Raw genomic sequence first — 20,686 nt, 5'->3', positions numbered from 1 at the left:
TGCACAGTAAAAACTTCCAAATGGTCTTCCAAATGCTGTTTTAAACAAATACACTGCATAGATGTGCACTAAAGTACAAAACAGCACTCTGTATCCTTCCCATAGAGAATACCTCCTGCCAAAGGGGGGCTCGACAGGTAAATTATTTGCTACTGTGTTCTTCTGAAAGGTTGCAGGTCTTACTTTTATTTTGTGAATCTAACCACTATTGCTTTAATACATCCACACCAAGATACTTTAGTTCCCTCCCTCAACCTTGCCAGTGGGAAAATGAATGCTTAACTTACAGTGCACTAAAAATGAGTAAATATTTTATGCGCTTGTCATGTTTTTATGCACTGAAGGCTATAAATGTTAAAAATGATTTTCAATAATAAATGCCCAATAACACAGAAGGCAAAGCATGGAACTTTAATCATGGTAGTGCTGTGCTATTTAAAAAGTCTATTATTCCTGTGTATGCTTTTATAGCTATACAGCCTGCCTTCAGGGTTGACAATTTCAGCTTTCTTTTGTATGGGATGGCCAATTTATTTTGAAAGCTCCCTGCATTTCATCTTTTGAATTTTGTCCATCCTACGTAGAGAGCCAGCATGGATCCATCACTATGTATTGTTTCATATTACAAAGTAACATAATGCAGCAAGAAACCTCTCAGATTTCCACTTTGTTACAAAGGTGACCACCCCTTCATTTTAAGACAATTGACCCCTATCCTGCCCTATTCTTCTCCAATAATTGTAATGGTTTGCTCTCAAATGGCAGAATCAGATTAATAAACAAATAGCTAAAAACAGGTCGCTCCTGTGCCTTATTATTATGTGTGACCAACCCTTCAGTTTGTCACTAGATGGCCTTAGGTCCCTTACCATCTGGACTCTTTCAGTCTCTCCACCGTCGGCCGACCGTCGGCCCCTATGACATAGTGAGGGCAAAGGTAACGCCGGCGCCATTTTGAATACTGGCAATACAGCCCGAGTGCAGGAGGTCGCTCCTGGACCCCCGCTGGATTTTGGCAAGTCTTGTGGGGGTCAGGAGGCCCCCCCCCAAGCTGGCCAAAAGTCCCTGGGGGTCCAGCGGGGGTCCGGGAGTGATCTCCTGCACTCGGGCCATACCTTTGCCCTCACTATGTCACAGGGGCCTTTTTTGGGGGGTTTGGGAGGGTGTTTTGATTATCGGATCGGCCGCAGTCGATAATCAGAACTCAAATCGGGCTGGGCAATAAAAATTTTAAGATTTGGATCGGAACTGGAACCGATCAGATTCCGGTTCCGATTCACATCTCTACCCGTTAGTGCTATCTTCTTCAAGACGACACTGTGAGCCGGAATCGTAACCCCATCTGCTGTGTGAGCATTAGATTGCCCACCGGGATTAACAGCAGCCACTGACAGCTTCACTGTGAACTGAACTGAAGTTTCTTCCTCTATCAGTTCAATCAGTTTGAAGAAAAAAACAAACAAAAAAAAAGGAATCACTTAAGAAACTGTTTTGGTTGCTTTACATGTTTGTTCTTCTCTTGCAGGTCTTGGGATGTTCCCGTGACACTGCACTAAGTTGATCTCTCCTGGTTTATGAACAATAAACCTTAGCCCTTTAACTTTCAGCTAGTTCTTTAGAAAATCATAGCAGCCTGTTGTGACACTTGCCTTTATTTACTTTCCTAACAAAAAGGTTCGTAAATTTCTTTTGATGTAATTTTTGTCACCTGATGTTCAAATAATTTTCTTCTTCTTTTTTCTGTAAATCTATTTAAAATAAAAGAACTCTTCATCCGCCACCAATTCTTCTAAATTGGATGCTTCCTATTAATGCTGGTAAACCTTATTGAAACTGTGCCTGCACGGGGGGGGGAACGGGACAGCTGAGGCAAGAAAGGTGCGGGTTAGTTTTGAAAGAGAGATGTCCCTCCAGTCCTTAGCCAGAGAGGGACCGTGCATTACTTGGGTACATTTGGAGAGTGGTTATAAACTAGGGAAAGAAAGAAGGTAAAAAAAAAAAAAAAAAAAAAAGAAATGTTTGAAGTGAACTACAGGATAAAATGCTAATGCAATTAATGTGGGCTCTGCACCGGTTTTACCCTGGTCAGGTTTCCCATTAATTTTGTGCTCTGTAATCCTCCTACATGAGGAAAGGTCATAAAACACCGTCTAATACACAAAACATATTGGAGATCCGATTTCAGAGCTACAATTGTACAGGCCATCTGTTCTCAAACTTAGTGGAAGCTGTCTGCGTAAGACAGGGCATGAATCTGCCATGATTATATTAATAAAGCATCAACGTGAAACAACAATCTCAGAACGGAGTTCTAAAAGCTAGAGACATGAAGATCAAAGCTGTTAGCGAGCGAGCCTGGTAGCAAAACTAGAAATCATCCAATATTCATTTTGGCCACAACAGCAAAACCCGTTTAATGACTCATGTACCGATTAATACCATCTCATCAGACACCCAGATGCATAAGGAGTCATTATTATTATTATTATAAATTCATGAATTTATTTTTGCTTTTGCACACACTGTATCTGTACGTAGCCTTTCCTCTCCTGCTTTATCTATTTCCCTTGACAAGGCTTAAGCCATTGCTGGGGATAGGGGCACGGTTTCTGGTGTGCTGCAGTGCGGTCTTGATTTAGCCAGACAACTGAGTTGCCCAAAGGTTCCCATTCAGGCTTTTGCTAGGAGTGTGCAAAAGATATGTAAAGCCTTCTGCTTCATTTCCCAGTCTCAAGAGCTCCTCATCAGGACTCTTGTAATTCAATTACAGAGAACCCAGCACGGCTCAGGAAAAACACTAACTAAATACCAATGAGGTAAGATTCATTAATTGTTATTGCAATTCTCAGTTCACACCGGCCCCCATCAAAATAATGTACTTTTTAACAATTATTTATGAACTGAGAGCATTTTGCAGGATTTGCTGTCAATGAACCAGGCCTGTCAAAAATCTGTTATTAGTTATGAGCAGGGTTTCCTGGGTCAAGCTCAGCTGGGCAGAGGTTATCTCTTCCACAGAATCCTTGAACTGTTGGAACTCAGAGTTAGAATAGCGGGTACTTGTACCGTATGTTACATATCATCCTGGCCTAAAATAAGATGAGCCTAATTTTGCCTCTTTGAAAACGGTCTAGTGATGAGCACCTAAATTTAGGAATCTGAAAAGTGGACAAGGACTTGAGGGGGAAAATGAGGTGTGCAATACAGATTTTTCAGTGCTTGGTGCCTAACTTATGTACTAGGGATGTACATTTGTTTTAAACAAATGAGTAAAACATGATGAATGAGGCCATTTTTGGTTAGTTCCGAATGAAACGAAGTGAAAATAGCCTCCGATGAAAATATTTAAAAACTTTCTTTTTTTTTGTATTTGATTAAAAAAAATGAGAGGCCAAGGACTAGGAACAGCACTGGGGCCTGTCATTAAGGCCTAGGCCAGATGCTGGGGCCCGTCACCAAGGCCCAGCTCTAGGAACAGGCACGATGGCGGGGCTCAGCTCATGACTGGATTTGTTTGCTGAGGCCAAGTCCCAAGACACAGGCTTAGTCCCAGGCCTGATGCTGTGGCCCAGCGAAGTCTCGTCACACAGACTCAGGCCTGAGACTGGGTCCGAAGCCTGGGCTTGAACCTAAGCCTGACCCGAATGAGGTCCAGGGCAATGTTTAGGGCCAGGCCTTTCACCATATTCTTTCTTCTTCCAAAAAATAAATAAGATGCCGCTCACCAAAGGATGTGCCGCAGTGACGTCACTGTAGCACCTTCCTCCCAACCGGACGGCACCATTATTATGTATGGCTGTTGAAATGTACGGCTGTACATGAAAATGATTTCGTCCATTTGGAAGGCGCTGCAAGTGTCACTGCAGCACGTCCTTTGGGTGGACAATGTCATTTTTATTCAATTGAAGATGGCAGAAGGCCTTATCCTGAGTTTGGCGAGGGGACCCAGAATCGGTCATGGAACTAGGTGACGGGACCCAACCTCGGGCTGGGCAGGCCTAGACCCAGGTCTTATTGACGGAATCTAGTCTTAGGCCTGGGCCTAGGCAATGGGACTTAGGCCTAGGCCTTGGTGATGGGATCTGGGCCTGGGCCTAGGCCCATTTTTTTCTTTCATATTGAAGTCAATCCGACCTATGATTTGCCTTACCTATTGACTATAATGTAAAATGAAAAAGCTAAGGACATGAATGAACTTTTTTTTTGTTTGAGAGGAACCTGAATGAATGATCCAAAACATTTTTTTTTAATCTACTCACCCCTATTAAGCATCTAGATTTATTTCACTGAATAGCAGGCCTAAAATTAAGCACCTGATTTCATCTCAAATTTTGCTGAACTTTAGGTTCCTAAAACTGAGATGCCTAGGCCAGGTGCTTAGCTTCCTTCCAAAACTGTCCTTGTAAACTCATCACTTGGAAGATGCTATGCTGAAAAGAAAAGGGCCATTCCCACTCCCCAAAAGAGGCAAGGTAAGTATGACATACCTTCAATGTACTGGACAATCCTAACATCATTGCTGCCACACTACAAAATGATATACACCAAAACAAAAACTCTCCACTGGAAGGTGTGACTCCAAAAACAACTAAATCCACAACTGACACCCTCTTAAAACTTTACCAAAATGGACAAAGGTCAACATATTACTATCTCAAAAACCTTTTTTTTTTTTTTTTTTTTAGAAAGAGTTGGTGGTTTCATATTGGACTAACACTGATACCCTCCGGGTGATCAGAGTCGTTGTATATCTATAATCATTAATCGCCAACCTCCTTTCCAAGATTTAATATTTTTGAAATTTTTTTCACAGCAATTTAAAAGCAATTTTTGAATGTATGCTGCATGAAATATGAAATACTTCCATATATACAATGTTTTTGTAAATCCAAACTTTTCATGTGATAAAATCAACAGTTATGTTTGTAAATCTGTGGCATCAAAAAATGATTAATTATGCACGGTCTTACTGCCCTCCCAACAAGGCCACGTTTTGAGACGATGTCTTTTGTCGGGGGATGTTGCTTCACTTGTCCTATACCAGCGAATATGGTGTCTCCACTGCTTCATACGGCTTTACTTGATCCACGGTTCATACAGTGAGAGACCGGTCCCCCCCTTCACCTGGATCAGAGCAAGACATTGCAAACTCCTGCTCTTTTGGGCCTGGTAGGACATAATTTTATCTTGCCCACCAGGCCTGGAAGTGATGCTGTTATGCTTCTGCTGCCTCTGTCACTTTCAGGCCTTGGGGGGTGGTAGTGAAGAAAGCATAAGGGAGAATGGCATGTCCTCTACACACATAGATCTACTTCTGCCTCTTCTCCCCAAAACCTCTTGCGGTCATCTGCAGTCGGTAAGGAAGGAGGGAAGATTCTGGACAGAACTGAAGGATTTTCTGCTAGCTAGACCCAGGAGAAGGGGGAAATCTGGTTGATGCTAGGCAGGGAGGGGTAAGGAGGAGTGTGGGTGCTGCTAGGCAGGGAGGGGTGGGGGGGGGGGAGAGGGTGTGACTGCTGCTAGGCAGGGGAGTGTGGAGGAGAAAGGTGATCAGAAATTTTCTGGGTGGGAGAAAGAGAAGGCCTTCGTAGGCGGCTGGGCATGGAGGGGTGGGGAAAGAAGGGTTGTGGGTGCTGTTAGGGAGGGGTGGAAAGAGAGACAGAGCGTAGGCATTGTTAGGCAGGGAGGAGTGGGGGAGATGGGATGTGGGTGCTGCTAGACAAGGAATATTGTAGAAGAGAAGGGTTCAGAATGCTGCTTTGCAAAGAGGCACGGGGAGAGAGGGGGTTAGGAGTCTGCTGGGCAGGGAGGGGTGGCAGAGAAAAGGAGTGTGGGGGATGTTAGACAGGAAGGGGTGGGAAAGAGTGGGTGGCAGTTCTGGGAATGTGCGTTTGGTGAAGGTTGGTCTGCTGGGTGCTGTGAGTGCGACTGAAGTAAAGTGTTTTACTAACATGTCAGGATTTGTATCAGTATTATTGTGTTTTCTCAATAGGACATGCACTTGTAGGGTTTTGCTGTTTTGAGTCCATGGTGTTAGTGCTGCTATGGTATGGCAGGTTTGCCACGTAGTGCCGTGTTTTTTTTTCCATGTTTCGTATTATTTTACAATGCGCCTGTTAGTAAAGGGAGTTTGTGTTGCTGTTACTGAGATGAAACCAGAATATCTTTTTTGTATGGCGGCTTGTACAGGACGATATCCTAGTTCTGCTCTGTACCCATTGTTGAGGGGGTTGAGGGTTCCTATGGATGCAGAGCAAGGGGCCAACGAAATAAGCTGCATAAAACCTGCCACGGGTATTTGAGCACGTAATTGCGTGTGGTTTTCCATGCTGATCTTATGAATTTATATAATAACGTGTTCAGCATAGAAAAAAAACACACACAAACCCGCTTAGAAACCAGCAGCAGGTTTTGTGTGAGTGGATGCAAATGGCATGTAAAGGAGTCAGTTATCTATTCATGTTCAATGCAGACAGCAGGGAGATCAGTTAGTGTGGTTAATAAAGCAGTGTAAAGAGTGCTTCCAGAGTTAATACCTAAGTAATGCCGGAAGCAGCCGGGTTTGCATAGCACAGCGATCCGGCGTGGACAAAGGGACGGATTTTCAAGATAATGGGTGGGTGGGAGGGTTTTTGCCTGGAGGGGGTGAGTGGATGTTTGGGGAGGGGGAGCAGAAGGGGTAATATTAAAGCTTCTTTAGCAAGGAGGGAGAGAGGAGGCCTGGAGGCTGTCTTAACTTTAAATGCTCTTTTGTACTTAGCAGCCAGGTTTCTGTGTAAGCGGGGAGGGGGGGGGGGGGGGGGGAGGTGGGCATGGGACTGGGAGGCCCTCAGCTTGCTGCTATGATATTATTTTTTAGGTGCACTACTTACCCGTATATCTCTGAAGATATGCGCATAAGTAGCTAGTTATCCGGTCACATAAGACCGGATAACTTTAGACCTAACCAGTCATATTTAACCAATGGGCGGTTAGGGTTAAAGTTATCCGGCTATGTGTAGCTGGCTAACTTTAAACAAGTATATTCAGCGGAATGTTTAACCCGCTGAATATACAGGACAAGTTATCCAGCTAACTGTATATGTTTACATTTGTCCCATGATTGTCATACATTAAATGTGTCATACATGTGAGGATTATCTATCAGCTGTGTCTCAACAGAAAAAAAAAATTTGAGAACCAATGGTTTATAAAACAGGAGATTCTCTGCACCTCTCTACAAACATCTATTCAACAGTAATCACAAACAAGAGTCCCAGACAATATGCTCCAATTAAATTTTTTTGTTTGTTTTTACACAAAACACTTTATTCTGTTCAAAGAAACAATTTAATGAGAAGAAAACAGCATCTTCAGCCTCGTTTGATCATTTGAGAAACTTACTGCAAATTTGAAAGACTGCTGGCCCAGCAGAAAACAGAAAAAAGACATGAAATCAGCAGTATTCACAGTTCCAGTGGATGCATTACTTTCTTCCTTTATAACTCACTTTTGCCTCCATTCATTCTGTCAATTGCAAGCTCTCAGGTCATAAATAACTTGTTCATAGACAATCTGCCAAGTACTCCATCCAATATATATATACAATGCATTTGTATACTACCATATATATATGGGTATATATCAAACAAATATGTGTGCAGCAGTGATTTACTCTCAGTAAATGAACAGTGATCATGGTCAAATCAAACTGCATGCCCTTATATATTAAGAACTTAAGAACATAAGAAATTGCCATACTGGGTGAGACCAAGGGTCCATCAAGCCCAGTATCCTGTTTCCAACAATGGCCAATCCAGGTTACAAGTACCTGGCAATTACCCAAAAACTAAGTATATCCCATGCTATCTATGCCAGTAATAGCAGTGGCTATTCCCTAAGTCAATTTGATTAATAGCAGTTACTAGGGATGTGCTTTCGTTTGCACCGAAATAGGAAATAGAGACGATATTTCCTATTTTGTTGCGTTTCGGGAGGGGAGAAAGGGCACATTAAAAAAAAACAAAACAAAACCCTAAACCCTCCCCATACCTTCAAATTTAATTAATTGCAACCCTCCACCCTCCCGACCCCCCAAGACTTGCCCGACCTCCTCCCCAAGACTTATCGAAAGTCCCTGGTGGTCCAGCGGGGTCTCGGGAGTGATCTCCCCCTCTCAGGCCGTCAGCTGCCACTAATCAAAATGGTGCCGATGGCCCTTTGCCCTTACCGTGTGATTGAGGCTATCGGTGCCGTTGGTCAGCCCCTGTCATATGTAGGAGCAATGGATGGCCTGCGCCATTTTTTAAGTCTTGAGGGGTCGGGCGGGCAAGTCTTGGGGGGTCAGGAGGGTGGGGGTTGCAAATAATTAAATTTGACGGGTTATAACATGCGTGTGCCGGTGCATGCATGTTATAAAATCAGTGTGTCCATATGTGCTCATCGGGAACCTCACGCACGTTATAAAATCTACCCCTAATCTAACTTCTCCAGTTAGTGTTAACCTGGTTTTACACATCCAGGGCAAAAAGGATCTTGTACCCACATGGTACTCGTGCAGAGAAGAGACTGTCTTGCAGTGCAGCAGAGCCACTGGATTTCAAGTACCTAGAGGTGTCCTAGAATGTAAAGGAATCCCTAGAGCCTACCATTTAGAAAATCCTGCAATACAGAAGCAAGGGGATACTGAGACAGTGTGGCCTGTGACTGCATCAACACACAATTGGACGCGCGTCCAAAACGCATGTCGCTAATAGTGCTCATCACACGTAAAGTACATGTAGATAAGGCTATTAGCTAATCCTCACGATGCAAAAAAATTTCCCATGCAGTCAATGCACCCTTGAAACACACCAAATTTTACGCCAGCCTAGGGCTGGCATAAAGGTCTACTGCACACAAGGGTGCATTGTAAAAACCCAAAATTCCTGCTTTCTGTGATCCCTCCTACTAGTATTGTTAAAGAAAAACAGTTCGTGAAAAAAAAAAAATGGGGGGGGCACCCAATATACACGGTCCAGCCATGTATATTGTGCCAGTAGTGAGAGAAAATGGATGCTCGTATTGAGCATTCGTTTCCTAACCCGCTGATAGCCACCTCCCCTGGACACCCGATGCTGAGAGGGCACTAGGGAAGTACAATTTCCCTTAGCGCCTCCTTTTTACCACAGCAGCTAACTTAGAATATAAAATCGGGTTCCGGGGAGAGGTAGATCAACGCATTTTAAGAGAGCGGGTGCTCAATCATGAGCCCCACTTAACACGCACCAATACTGCATAAGCCTGAAGGTGGGTGAGACCGGTGACAGATCTTTCTGAGTAATATTTTTGATGGCCAAAATGTATCCTATTTTTTCAAGAAAGAAAATACACTTTTTTTTTGTTGTGAAGAGGTTTAAGCCACCCCTCTTCACTGGGAGCCAGGCTGGATTAGCAGGTTCCCCCCCAAAGACCTTTCAACCTGAGGAGTCTTCCTTTCAGATCTGCTTAACAGAATCAAGGAGAAGCAAGGACTGTCCAGTAACCTGGAAGCAGGAAAGAGAACTAGGTGTTCAGGAAGATGCTGGACTATAAGGCAGGTGTTTTACTATGCTAGTAAGGGACCCCAAACCTAGAAATCCCAGATAAGCTGCTGGGAGAGCTTTGAGTGCACAACTTACACCACCTTGGGAAGCTCAACCAGTGTGCTGAAAGAAAAGGACACCTACCCACAGTGAAACACTATCTGTAAAGACATCATCTGTAACTGCACAAGTATTTAAAGATGGACTTTGCCTTAAACCAATCAGTAAATTATTATTTAACACCCAGTACCAGGTCCTGTTTGGTTATTCACAGCATCTCCCTCCAGGGGTTGCCAGAGTTACAAATACACAAAAGGGACACACTAAAGTTTCTTTCGTTGTCTGGGCCATAGACAAGAGACTCCCCCCATAGAAAGAATCCCGCCCCCTCCCCAAGGGATGAAGAGTCGAGCTGGGAAGAAGTCAGCCACTCGGAGAGCCCCAGAAGTTATAAGTGTGATTGTGTGCCCTTGGGATTAAACACCCCGGGTAAGGGTTACATTAACATCAGGAGAAAGGTCATAACATTAAAAGTAAGAAAATTCCACATCAAGTATTAACCTTACTTCAGGGGAAAACAGAAATTGGATCTGCTTTGAATTTATCAGCAGGCAGTTAACAAATAAAATAAAAATAGAAAGCAGTAATCAATATTTAAAATGACTTTTTTCCCCGCACCCTTCACTGTTCGGGGTGGGGTACAATGATGCATCTCTTGCAACAAAGATACTTACACACACTATGTCATTGTTACTTAAATATTTAATAATATTGAAAAATTGTATTGTATGATTCATATTTTTTTTTGTACAGAAAAAAATGTAAAGCTTTTTTCTATAAAGGTATACACAAATATGTGTGTGTGTGTATATATATATATATATAATATATATGTGTGAGAGAGACACAAGATGATGAGCATATTACAGCACAACAATACAAGTTTTTAAGGTTTTTGCAGTCAGCTTTATCATTGAGAAAATAGGCAAAACAAAGTTTTACCTCAATGAGTGCAATAATTAAAGGACAAAATAAGATGTGGCACATTCTGGCAGCAAGAATTTCTCACGACACAAGGAAGGCTGGAGCCAAAATATTGAGCGGGATCCCTTTGGGATCATCAGTTTAGTGCTCTGTCAGTGACAGTGATTTATATGTAAGTACGCAGAGTTCATCAGAGGCAGCAACCATCTGGAATGGCTTTCTTGTGTTTTGGGCTCAAACTGGAAGGAAATGGATCTTCTTTGATATAGTGAAATATCAAGCCACAGTTAGCAGCTTTCCTAAAAATGGATTCGTACTACAATAACTGATCCATTCTGCCAGGGAGGAAGAATTCCCCAGCAGAGGATGCAGCTAATACCCTTTCTACCTCTCAGCTTTAACAAGCTCTGCCAGTAAAAATCAGAACAACTTTTGACAAGGCTCTGTCAAGACTGGGAATATCTGTCACTAAGACACACTAAACTCAATTATTTTCAAGCCCGGATAATTTGGCTTTTTGCTTTATTGCACTGAATTCTTTGCAGTACAGCACTGAACATTTGCAACCCTTTAAATTAACCCCATTTGACCTATCACCAAACTGAAGCCTAGCAACATTCCACAGCTATGGCTGAACCACTTCAACAAAATCACTGTAGGCAGTTCTATGCTCTGTTTGTGCATCTTTGGTGGTATAGTAACTTCACCTCAGAAGATGCATATAACAAATCTTTTCTATGTATTTATTTATTTAATTTAAAAATACGGTATATAGCCCGCTTAACTACAGTGTTAAGCAGGTTACAAGAAACATACAAAATTAAAATCCATAAAAGCAATAAATGAAAATCAAACATTAACAGACTTAAAAACCAATAAACAACAATTCATAAAAACAATAAACCACTAAATAAAAACATAACATAAGGTAATAATAAAACTATAAATATTTCCAAAGTGCTCAAGGAGTGATTCTTAGCAGCAGACTTGAAATTCATAAAGTGCTAGCTCTGTCAATAAATATCAGGAACACCTGAGCTATAAAAGCATGGAGAAGGGGATGAAACAAATATGAGGTCAACTACTGAGCTGCAAAAAGTCCAATTAACCTATACTGGATATTTAGCAGTGCAGGTGTGCCATGGAATACAACTGGTTAACCTCAAAATTAGCCAGATGGCTAACTTTAGGACGCTACCAGAAAGTCCTAAAGTTAGCTGGATAATGCTGAATATCTAGCAATTTTGCTCCACCCCAGAATACCCCTCTTTTGTCTCTGACTTATCTGGCTAAGTTGTTAGCAGGCTAACAGTTTTGCCAGAAAATTCAGGGGCTGTCAGACAGACAGGAAATTCAAAACGCCAGGGTTTGTTCAGCCAAGCGCCAGGTAGGTGGGCCCGTGTGTTTGTTGGATCTATCTGGTGGGCTACGCAGCGGACCTAGGAAATCATAAGAACATAAGAAACTGCCATGCTGGGTCAGACCAAGGGTCCATCAAGCCCAGCATCCTGTTTCCAACAGAGGCCAAAACCAGGCCACAAGAACCTGGCAATTACCCAAACACTATGAAGATCCCAGTAACAGTAACATAGTAAATGATGGCAGAAAAAGACCCAAGTAGTCCATCTAGTCTATCCGGCAAGATATTTTTTTGAATAGATAGTAGTGGTCGCTCTGTGCAGGTTACCCCCCTATGCAAGTTACCTTCTTTCTTCATTTCCATCCTCTAGGGATCCTCTGCTTTTATCCCACACCCTTTTGAATTCCATTACTGGAAAATTTGATATGGCTTCCTGCAAAATCTAAACAGCTCCAACGGAAGGAGTAGAATTCATTTTCAAAAGGTTTACACTTTGTTTTAACAAGAAAAAGGGTCCCATTTTGTGAGCAGTCGCATTTTACAGGCTCTCCCAAGTTAGGAGCTGCACTTTTGAGCAGTTTGATGATGCCCTGTAATCTGGTCTTCACCCTTTTGGGGTTTGGAAAAAGTTGAGAATCATTCTGAATATAATGCTCTGTTATACCCATGGCAATTTTCTCTGAAGCTAGTTTTCAGACGCTGCACACAATCGCTAGTGGGGTTCCTTGTCATTAATTCTAACACATTTAGTCAATGTACACACATGAAGTATTATGGCACAGAATTAGTGTGTAACTGTATGATCCCCCATATCATATTGAAGAAATAACCAAAATAAATATAGATTTTCATGGAATACATATATAGATAAATACCTCAGTATAATTAGTACAAGGGTTTATTGGTGAGCTCAGCGCACAGCTTATTGACAGCAAATAACTTCAATGGGCAGCTGTCAATAAGCTGTGCTCTGACCTCACCAATAAGCCCCTGCACTAATTATACTGAGGTATTTAACTATTTATGTATCCCTCTTGTATTTTTATATTTACTTTTTTGATAGATATCTCCTATATATTATGTATGTTTATGTTTGAGATTGTCTTTTTCCAGTGTTTTGTTTTATTTAATTTTTTTAAATTTAATATTAAGTATATTTATGGAACCTCTTCTTTATCTCTGTCATTTAAATAGTGTTTTGTCATTTTTGCTCCTCATGACCCATGTGCTCTCAGCCTTGCTGTAATTTAGTTGGTGCTCCATGTGTGTCCCCTTTGAATTCCTTTTGAATTTCTCTTTAACCTTTTACATTTTATTTTTTGAAAGGATTTATATTAATTATTTGCTGAGGTGCATTCGTTTGTTTGCTTTGCCATTTTTTTGGCCCACTCTTAAAATATTTTTTATTTTCATTCCCATTTATACATCTGGTCCCTCCCGATGAAGTTAATTGAAACACAGTCTGTGTCAGGGGTCCGTGAACATAATTCATTAAGAGTCCCGCTGTCGCTCCTTGTGACCTTGGGCAAGACACTTTACCCTCCAGTGCCTCAGGTACAAAAATTAGATTGTAAGCTCTCTGGGGATAGGGAAATACCTACAGTACCTGAATGTAAACCGATGTGATATCTCAGATCGAATGTCGGTATATAAATATAATAAAATAAATAAATAATAAATAAATGTTAATTTCTATGAATGAATAAAACATTTTTTGAACAGCTTTTTGAGTTCTTGTGGCCCTTTCAAGTTTTGTCCCAGTCACTATTATTGTCTCTGAAGTATACCAGTGATTTTGGCTTCCCACCTACTTTGTTTGGCATACAAATAATGATGACAATAATAATAATAATAATGATGACAGTATCCAACTCCTGAAATGTTGCATTATGACACTTGTATGTGTGCTGGATTAAGGGCTGAACATCGCATATGCATAGAAACATCTATTTTTCTTATTTGTAAATAGAGGCCTCATATAATATTGAGGAGAGTTTATATTATAACCGTATTTTCCTTTTATAATCATTGGCCTCCATTTCACAGACTTATATGAGCTTATTTCACTTTTTCAGTAGTTTTTTTTTAAACATTTTTAACACTTTAGTCAGTGACAAGCAAAAGACACTTATCGTTGTGTGGTCTTTTCTGAGCGGTTAAATGCTCGAGGAGCGGCTCAAAATATCCTGCAGCGGCTCAAAATATCCTGCAGTTACTGTGACTATTTTGTAGTGCTGAGTACATTAAATGACCACACATTTGAGAATGAGAGTTATAATATAAACCCTCCTCAATATTATATGAGGTCTCTATTTACAAATAAGAAAAATAGATGTTTCCATGCATATGTGATGTTCTTTGAGTGATGTATTAAGTAATTACATCATATCAGCAGTTCGATTGATTAATAAGGATTAAGGGTTGAGGCATAAAGTTCTTTTAGGGGGATGTCTGTTGTATGAATGTAGTAATTAAGAAAACATGCGTGAGCAGAGATTCCAAAATTGATATATGGGACTGTAAGAATGACATCCACACCTCCACTTCTGAGATCAGAGTTGAAGATGGTAGGGCTGCAGGTCACATCATGTATCTTTAAGGATTGCAGGACACAGTATGTACCTACCAGTACGGGTTCTTGTTTTTGGAATGCATTCTCCATGTACATCCTCAACAAGTTCCTTCAGGCATGGTCCACAGGTATCCGATCCAGGTGGGCAGTACTCACGCTTCTTTATGGTACAATCAAGTTTTGAAGGACAGGAATCATCTAAGAGAAGCAAAGAGGAGAAATTAAAATGCATAAAAAAAACTTAAACTGGGTGATTCTGCAATTGGATACAGCCATATGCATCCTGCCATTTCTGTGGTGCTGATCTGAATCTGAGTTGGGTTATCAGCTTCTACTGGTGATCTGGTGACTTATTTCAGAGGATTCTCAGCTTGAATGCCAATAATGAGGCGGCTATATTACCAATATCAAGTATAGTCCTTGTAATGGGCATTTAGGTTAGGCAACCTAAACAGAGTAGGTAAGGATTAACTGGCAATGGAACACTGCAAGATGGAGGCACATTAAAGAGGTTTTACAACCTACCTAGCATGCAACAGTTACTTTTATATAATTAATTGGTGTGGGCCATTTGAATTCTTCATTTCCTTGCTGGAGAGCAAGGCATGTGTTACTGATATTGCTGAACACTATTAGTTCTACTTTTGGAAATCTTGATTAACCTAATCACATCAATCTTTTGCATCACAATTCTGAACAATGGCATGGCAACAGAGATGTTCCTCCTTGCAATACAAAGGTTTACATTCTCTACTTATCTCTCATCCCTGCCGCAAGTTATGCAACTGTGTTAAAGGCTAAGTCTCTGACAAGATTGACTCTCTCTAATGGGTGCATTAAACCAGCAGTGTTACCAAGATATTATATCTATCTATATTTCTATCTATAGATCTATCATAGAAACATAGAAACATAGAAATGACGGCAGAAGAAGACCGAATGGCCCATCCAGTCTGCCCAGCAAGCCTCACACATTTTTTCTCTCATTCTTATCTGTTTCTCTTAGCTCCTTGTTCTATTCCCCTTCCACCCCCACCAGTGCTATCTTTCTGAGAAAAAAGGTGAAGGTACTCAACTACAGATGCAAATTTTTATTTTTTTTTAGGGACCATAGAACAAATCAAGCAGGTGAAGGAAAAAGGTGCCAGTACCCATTACCACCAAGTACCCCCTGAAAAGAAAATATATGATACATAACAGTTTTTATTCAAAATCTTTCCCCAAAACAAGAAGTGAAATTGTAAATTATCCCTGAGAGAAGGCTGGGATAAATACATTACTCTGGTTTGTCTAATTTAACTTGTTGTACAGATGTTATAATGGAGTAACCCTGAGATAGACTTTCACACACTTACAAGATTAGGGTCAGATGGGGGGAGAGGAGTAGGGTGGGGAGGGTATGAAAGTTGTGGGGATTTGCAATATTAAATTGTAACCACTGTAAGATCTCTTTCAGGGGGAAAATTGGAATGGAAACATGGAACACATATGTCAACTTGCTATTTCAAATGTGCGTGGTATGCATAAGGAACAAATGTATTTTAGGAAGTAGTGCAGTGCATTTTCTTTAATTCAATAACATTCTATTTAAATAATTTTTATTAGCAAGTGAGAAAACCACAAGTTGCAAACTCATATTATGTAGCTCAACTAACAAAACGGTACAGAGTGATAATACATCAGCTATGTGTACTCATGTAGCACTACCTTTTTTTCTTTTTGTTACAACTCCTTCCCCCAGTGTTCCAGTTCCTCACACAATCATACTTTATCCATCCCATTCAGTCCACACACATCCTCCCGCTACCAACCACCATGCGAGAATTACTTATTATTTAGAGAATCAATCTTGATATAGGTAGTAATATCCCTTAATTCACGTTAAACGCAGCATCCCAAAGACAAAAATATTCGCTAAGATGTAATAATGCTCAATTGCCCTGCAATTCTCGCCTACGTGCCAGTTCTAATGATGCAAATTCTTTCATTGCTAACTTCCAATCATTAAAGACAGGGAGCTCCTCATTATGCCACTTAGCAAGAATCATTTTCTTTGCTAGTGTGAGTGAAACTGCTATAAGCCTCCTTCCTCCTTTCAGTAATATAACATCTTTGTCAAACAAATGCAGAGACACGCTTTTGGTTTTCCATGTTTCCTCTCCAGAAATGTTGTATTTTGTGACAGTCTGTAAACATGCGACTAAAACTTCCACTGAGGTGATTACATTTCAAACATTTATCGAATTCCCAGAAATGCATTTGAACACCTTTAGTTCTAGTTAAATAGTACCACTATAATACCTCAGGAGAGGCTCAAGGCAATTTGCTGCCTGAGGTGAGGGAAGAAATGGCACGGCACAGGTGAAATCACCAAGAGGACCAGGGCAGGGGGAGAGGCAATGGAGGGTGAAGTGACTTGCCCAAGGTCACAAGGAATGGCAATAGGATTTGAACCCTGGCTTCCCTTGTTCACAGCCTGCTGCTCTAACCACTAGGCTACGCCTCCATTCCTTATCACCTACCTTCCACCCTTCTCGAAGATCTGCTCCCTGGGGATGTGAATGGTGGGAGTCTGTGTGTGTGTGTGGCACACTCTCTTGGGGCCAATGCAAGGGTATTAGAGGCCCTAGACAAAACTTATAGCTTTTCATTCCCCCTCCCTCTCCTCTTCACACAATTAAAACTTATGCATTCTTTTCCACTTTAAAATTTATTAACCACTTCCCTAACCTAAAAAGGCAGATTGCATGGAAAAGGGACATTCAAAGTACAATCTTCTGAAGTAAAAATATCACTTACAACAACATATATATTATATAGGTATATATTGCAAAAAAAACCCACACTTTCAATAATAATAGTTTAATAGACTTAATAAACTACCTTTCTCATAGTAATCAAAGCAGTTTACTAGATCCCATATGGTATTAAGCATATGGTAAAGATTTGGCCTACAGAAAGCCAGGAATAAACTGAACTACAATTCCAATATAGTAAGCCTTTCATATCATAACTGCCAGCACTCAACCTATGAAAAAGCCATACTGCAAATATTCCATCAGGCCCTAAACACCAATACACCTCCTATTAGGAAAACAGATTAAAGCCAGGTTGTTGTAAATGTCTCACAGAAACTACATACTAGCAGAATATCTAAAGCCTCAGTCACACAAGCAAAACACAGATAGACTCTCACTGAATACAGAATAAAGAGATCATAAAATATAAATTGAAATATGCAGACAAAAACTGAACTGGAAATCACAAGAAGCCAAACTCTGTAATACAATCAAGAAATATAAAACATTAAACTTACCAATAAAAAGAATGTCAAATCAAATATTTCAAAACAGCAGACACATCACAATCCAATAATTTAAACTAACAGGGATTAAAAAAAAAAATCTCCCACTCTCCATACCTGGGAATTTTAGGTTTCCAGTCCTCCTGAGACTGTCGTAGATTGGAGGAGGGCGCACAAACTTTAACTTCTCTCACACACATATATAAAGGAACTCTCACACATACACATGTGCGCAGGCACTCTCTCATACACACACACATATGGAGGTACTCACACACACACACACATCATGGAGGTACTCACGCACACACGTGTGCAGGCACTCTCTCATAGATACACATATATGGAGGTACTCACGCACACACGTGTGCAGGCACTCTCTCATAGATACACATATATGGAGGTACTCACGCACACACGTGTGCAGGCACTCTCTCAGACACACACATATGAGGTACTCGTGCGCACACACACACGGAGGTACTCACGCACACACGTGTGCAGGCACTCTCATAGACACACACATGGAGGTACTCACACACACATACACACGGAGGTACTCACGCACACACGTGTGCAGGCACTCTCAGACACACACATATGGAGGTACTCGCGCACACACACACATGGAGGTACGCACACACACGGAGGTACTCACGCACACACGTGTACAGGCACTCTCATAGACACACACACATGGAGGTATTCACACACACACATGGTGGTACTCACGCACACATACACATGGTGGTACTCACGCACATATACACATGGTGGTACTCACGCACATATGTGTGCAGGCACTCTCTCATAGACACACACATATGGAGGTACTCGCGCGCACACACACACACGGAGGTACTCACGCATACACGTGTGCAGGCACTCTCTCAGACACACACATATGGAGGTACTCACGCACACACAAAGACACCACAGGCTCTTTTCTGCTGCAGGGAAAACGCTGACGGCTGCAGGGACTCTTCTTTGGCTGCTTAATTGTCCTTTTGCTGGCGAGGAATGGGAACCCCGCCAGCATATCACAGTTCCTTACCCCCGGAACCTTCCTTTTGCTAGTGGGGAGTGGGAACCCCATGAGCACGTCACAGTTCTAGGTTGCCATGGGACTTTGTTTGTACTGGCGGGAAGTAAGAACTTCGCCAACATGTCACTGCTCCACGCAGCCAGCACTGCAGGTTTTCCTGCTGGCGCAGTTGTTGGCCTGAATGAAGACAGGAAGGTTTCAGGGACCAATTTTGCTGCCTCAAATTCTTGGGCCTGAGGCGGACGCCTCACCTTACCTCATTATAGAACAGTTCCTGTAATATCTTATACTGGATCTCTCTTAGATTAGCAAGGAGGATATGATGATAAAAAGCCAAAAAGCTTGCATAATATCCATCTCCTCTAAATCTGGTCCCAGGTCTTGTTTCAACTTATTCACCAGCTTAGCCACATGGTATTGATCTAATTGTTTTTTGAACAGTAATATCCAAATTCGGATTTATTAAATCTAGGGCTGGTCTCCAAAAAAGTCTCATCCTCCGAAAAGGAAATGGTGGCCAGATCCCCATAAGCTGTAGAGTCTTACCTGTAAATATGAAAAAAAAAAAAAAAAATCCCTAATTGATACTTCATATTTTTCCCATAATTGTTGAACTGAATATAAACTCCCCACAACAGTGTCCACCAGCTGTCCAAGACAAAGTCCCTTCTGCTCCCAAGAGTGGAACACTGATGTAGTAAGTCCCACCTCAAAATCCTTGTTACCGTTGAATTGCAAAAACAGTGAGTCAGTAAAACTCCCCCCCCCCTTTTTGCCACCATTTCCATGCTCTTCCAAAAGCTGAGATCCAAAATGGGTTACAATGCAGTCTATGCACCAATGTTTTAAAGAAGATTGAGTATTCTGTCTTGAAAAGCAGGACCCAATATTCCAGCAAATCCTCGCATTTGTTATACAGTGAGACCCAATCCTGTACGTATCTTAAGAGGCACACAACATTGTACAATCTTAGATCCGGTACTGACAATCCCCTCATTTTTTTTTATCACTCATTAATGTGTCAAGCTTAATCCACGTGCATTTATTACTCCAAATAAAAGCAGAGATTATTGATCAATACATTCTAATCTCTTTCTCTTTAACCCAAATAGGAAGCAGTACAGCACTTTAGGTAGCACTATCATTCTGATGACCGTACATTGCCCCATAACAGATAACGCAAATAAAACCCATCTAGTAAGCATTGCCTGCACCTTTTGCAGATTATCTACAACATTGCGTTTATACATGTCTCCTAGAGAATAAGAGATCCATATTCCTAGATATTTTATAGTAACTGAATTCCATTTCAGTGGAAAAGGACCCTCACATCTGGCCTGTAAAGTGGGATCCAATGGGAAGCTCTCTGATTTGTCATAGTTGATCTTTAATCCTGAAAAAGAGCCATAAATCTGTACAGTGTCTATAATTACAAATAGGCTTGTTGTAGGGTCTCCTATAAATAGCATCATATCGTCTGCAAACAGATTAATCTTAGCAATCTTTCTCTTGATTGGTATACCCTGAAAGCTAACTATGTTCTGTAGTTTTTTTATATATATTAAGAATTAAAGGGAAGGATGGACAATGAAGAGAGGAATCAGAAGAAAAGAGATATATTAAACATATTTGCATGGCATTCATATTAGAAGGAGGTAATGGGTCTAAGGAAAGCTATCAGGGACAGTGGAGTCAGTGCTGGCCCAATGTTGTGGAACAGCCTCCCGGATGAGATCAGGGCTGAAAATGACTCTCTTAGTTTTCGCAAACTACTGAAGACTCACCTGTTCACCTATGCCTTTGCCTGACTCTGCCCCAGATTAATGTGTGTGCTTTTTCTCTGAAGTTTTGGTACTCCTTTGAAAAGTGATTAGTTCTG

At 41.2% G+C, this 20,686-nt stretch overlaps 1 protein-coding gene across 1 annotated transcript in view; it reads right to left on the bottom strand.

The window, feature by feature from the left end:
* The window catches only part of NPDC1 (neural proliferation, differentiation and control 1), a 126,030-nt gene that overhangs the window by 92,057 nt on the left and 13,287 nt on the right, over positions 1-20,686 (bottom strand). Inside the window, exons 2-3 of the mRNA XM_029613509.1 lie at positions 20,138-20,200; positions 14,513-14,656 (exon numbers count right to left, since the gene is read on the bottom strand). Coding sequence (XP_029469369.1) covers positions 14,513-14,656; positions 20,138-20,200 — 207 coding nt within the window. The remainder of the gene's footprint in view (positions 1-14,512; positions 14,657-20,137; positions 20,201-20,686) is intronic.

Source organism: Rhinatrema bivittatum, chromosome 8 (genome assembly GCF_901001135.1).
Source record: "Rhinatrema bivittatum chromosome 8, aRhiBiv1.1, whole genome shotgun sequence".
Taxonomy (NCBI): Eukaryota; Metazoa; Chordata; class Amphibia; order Gymnophiona; family Rhinatrematidae; genus Rhinatrema; species Rhinatrema bivittatum.
Note: the sequence above shows the minus strand (reverse complement) of the source record. Positions and strands in the feature narration are given on the sequence as shown.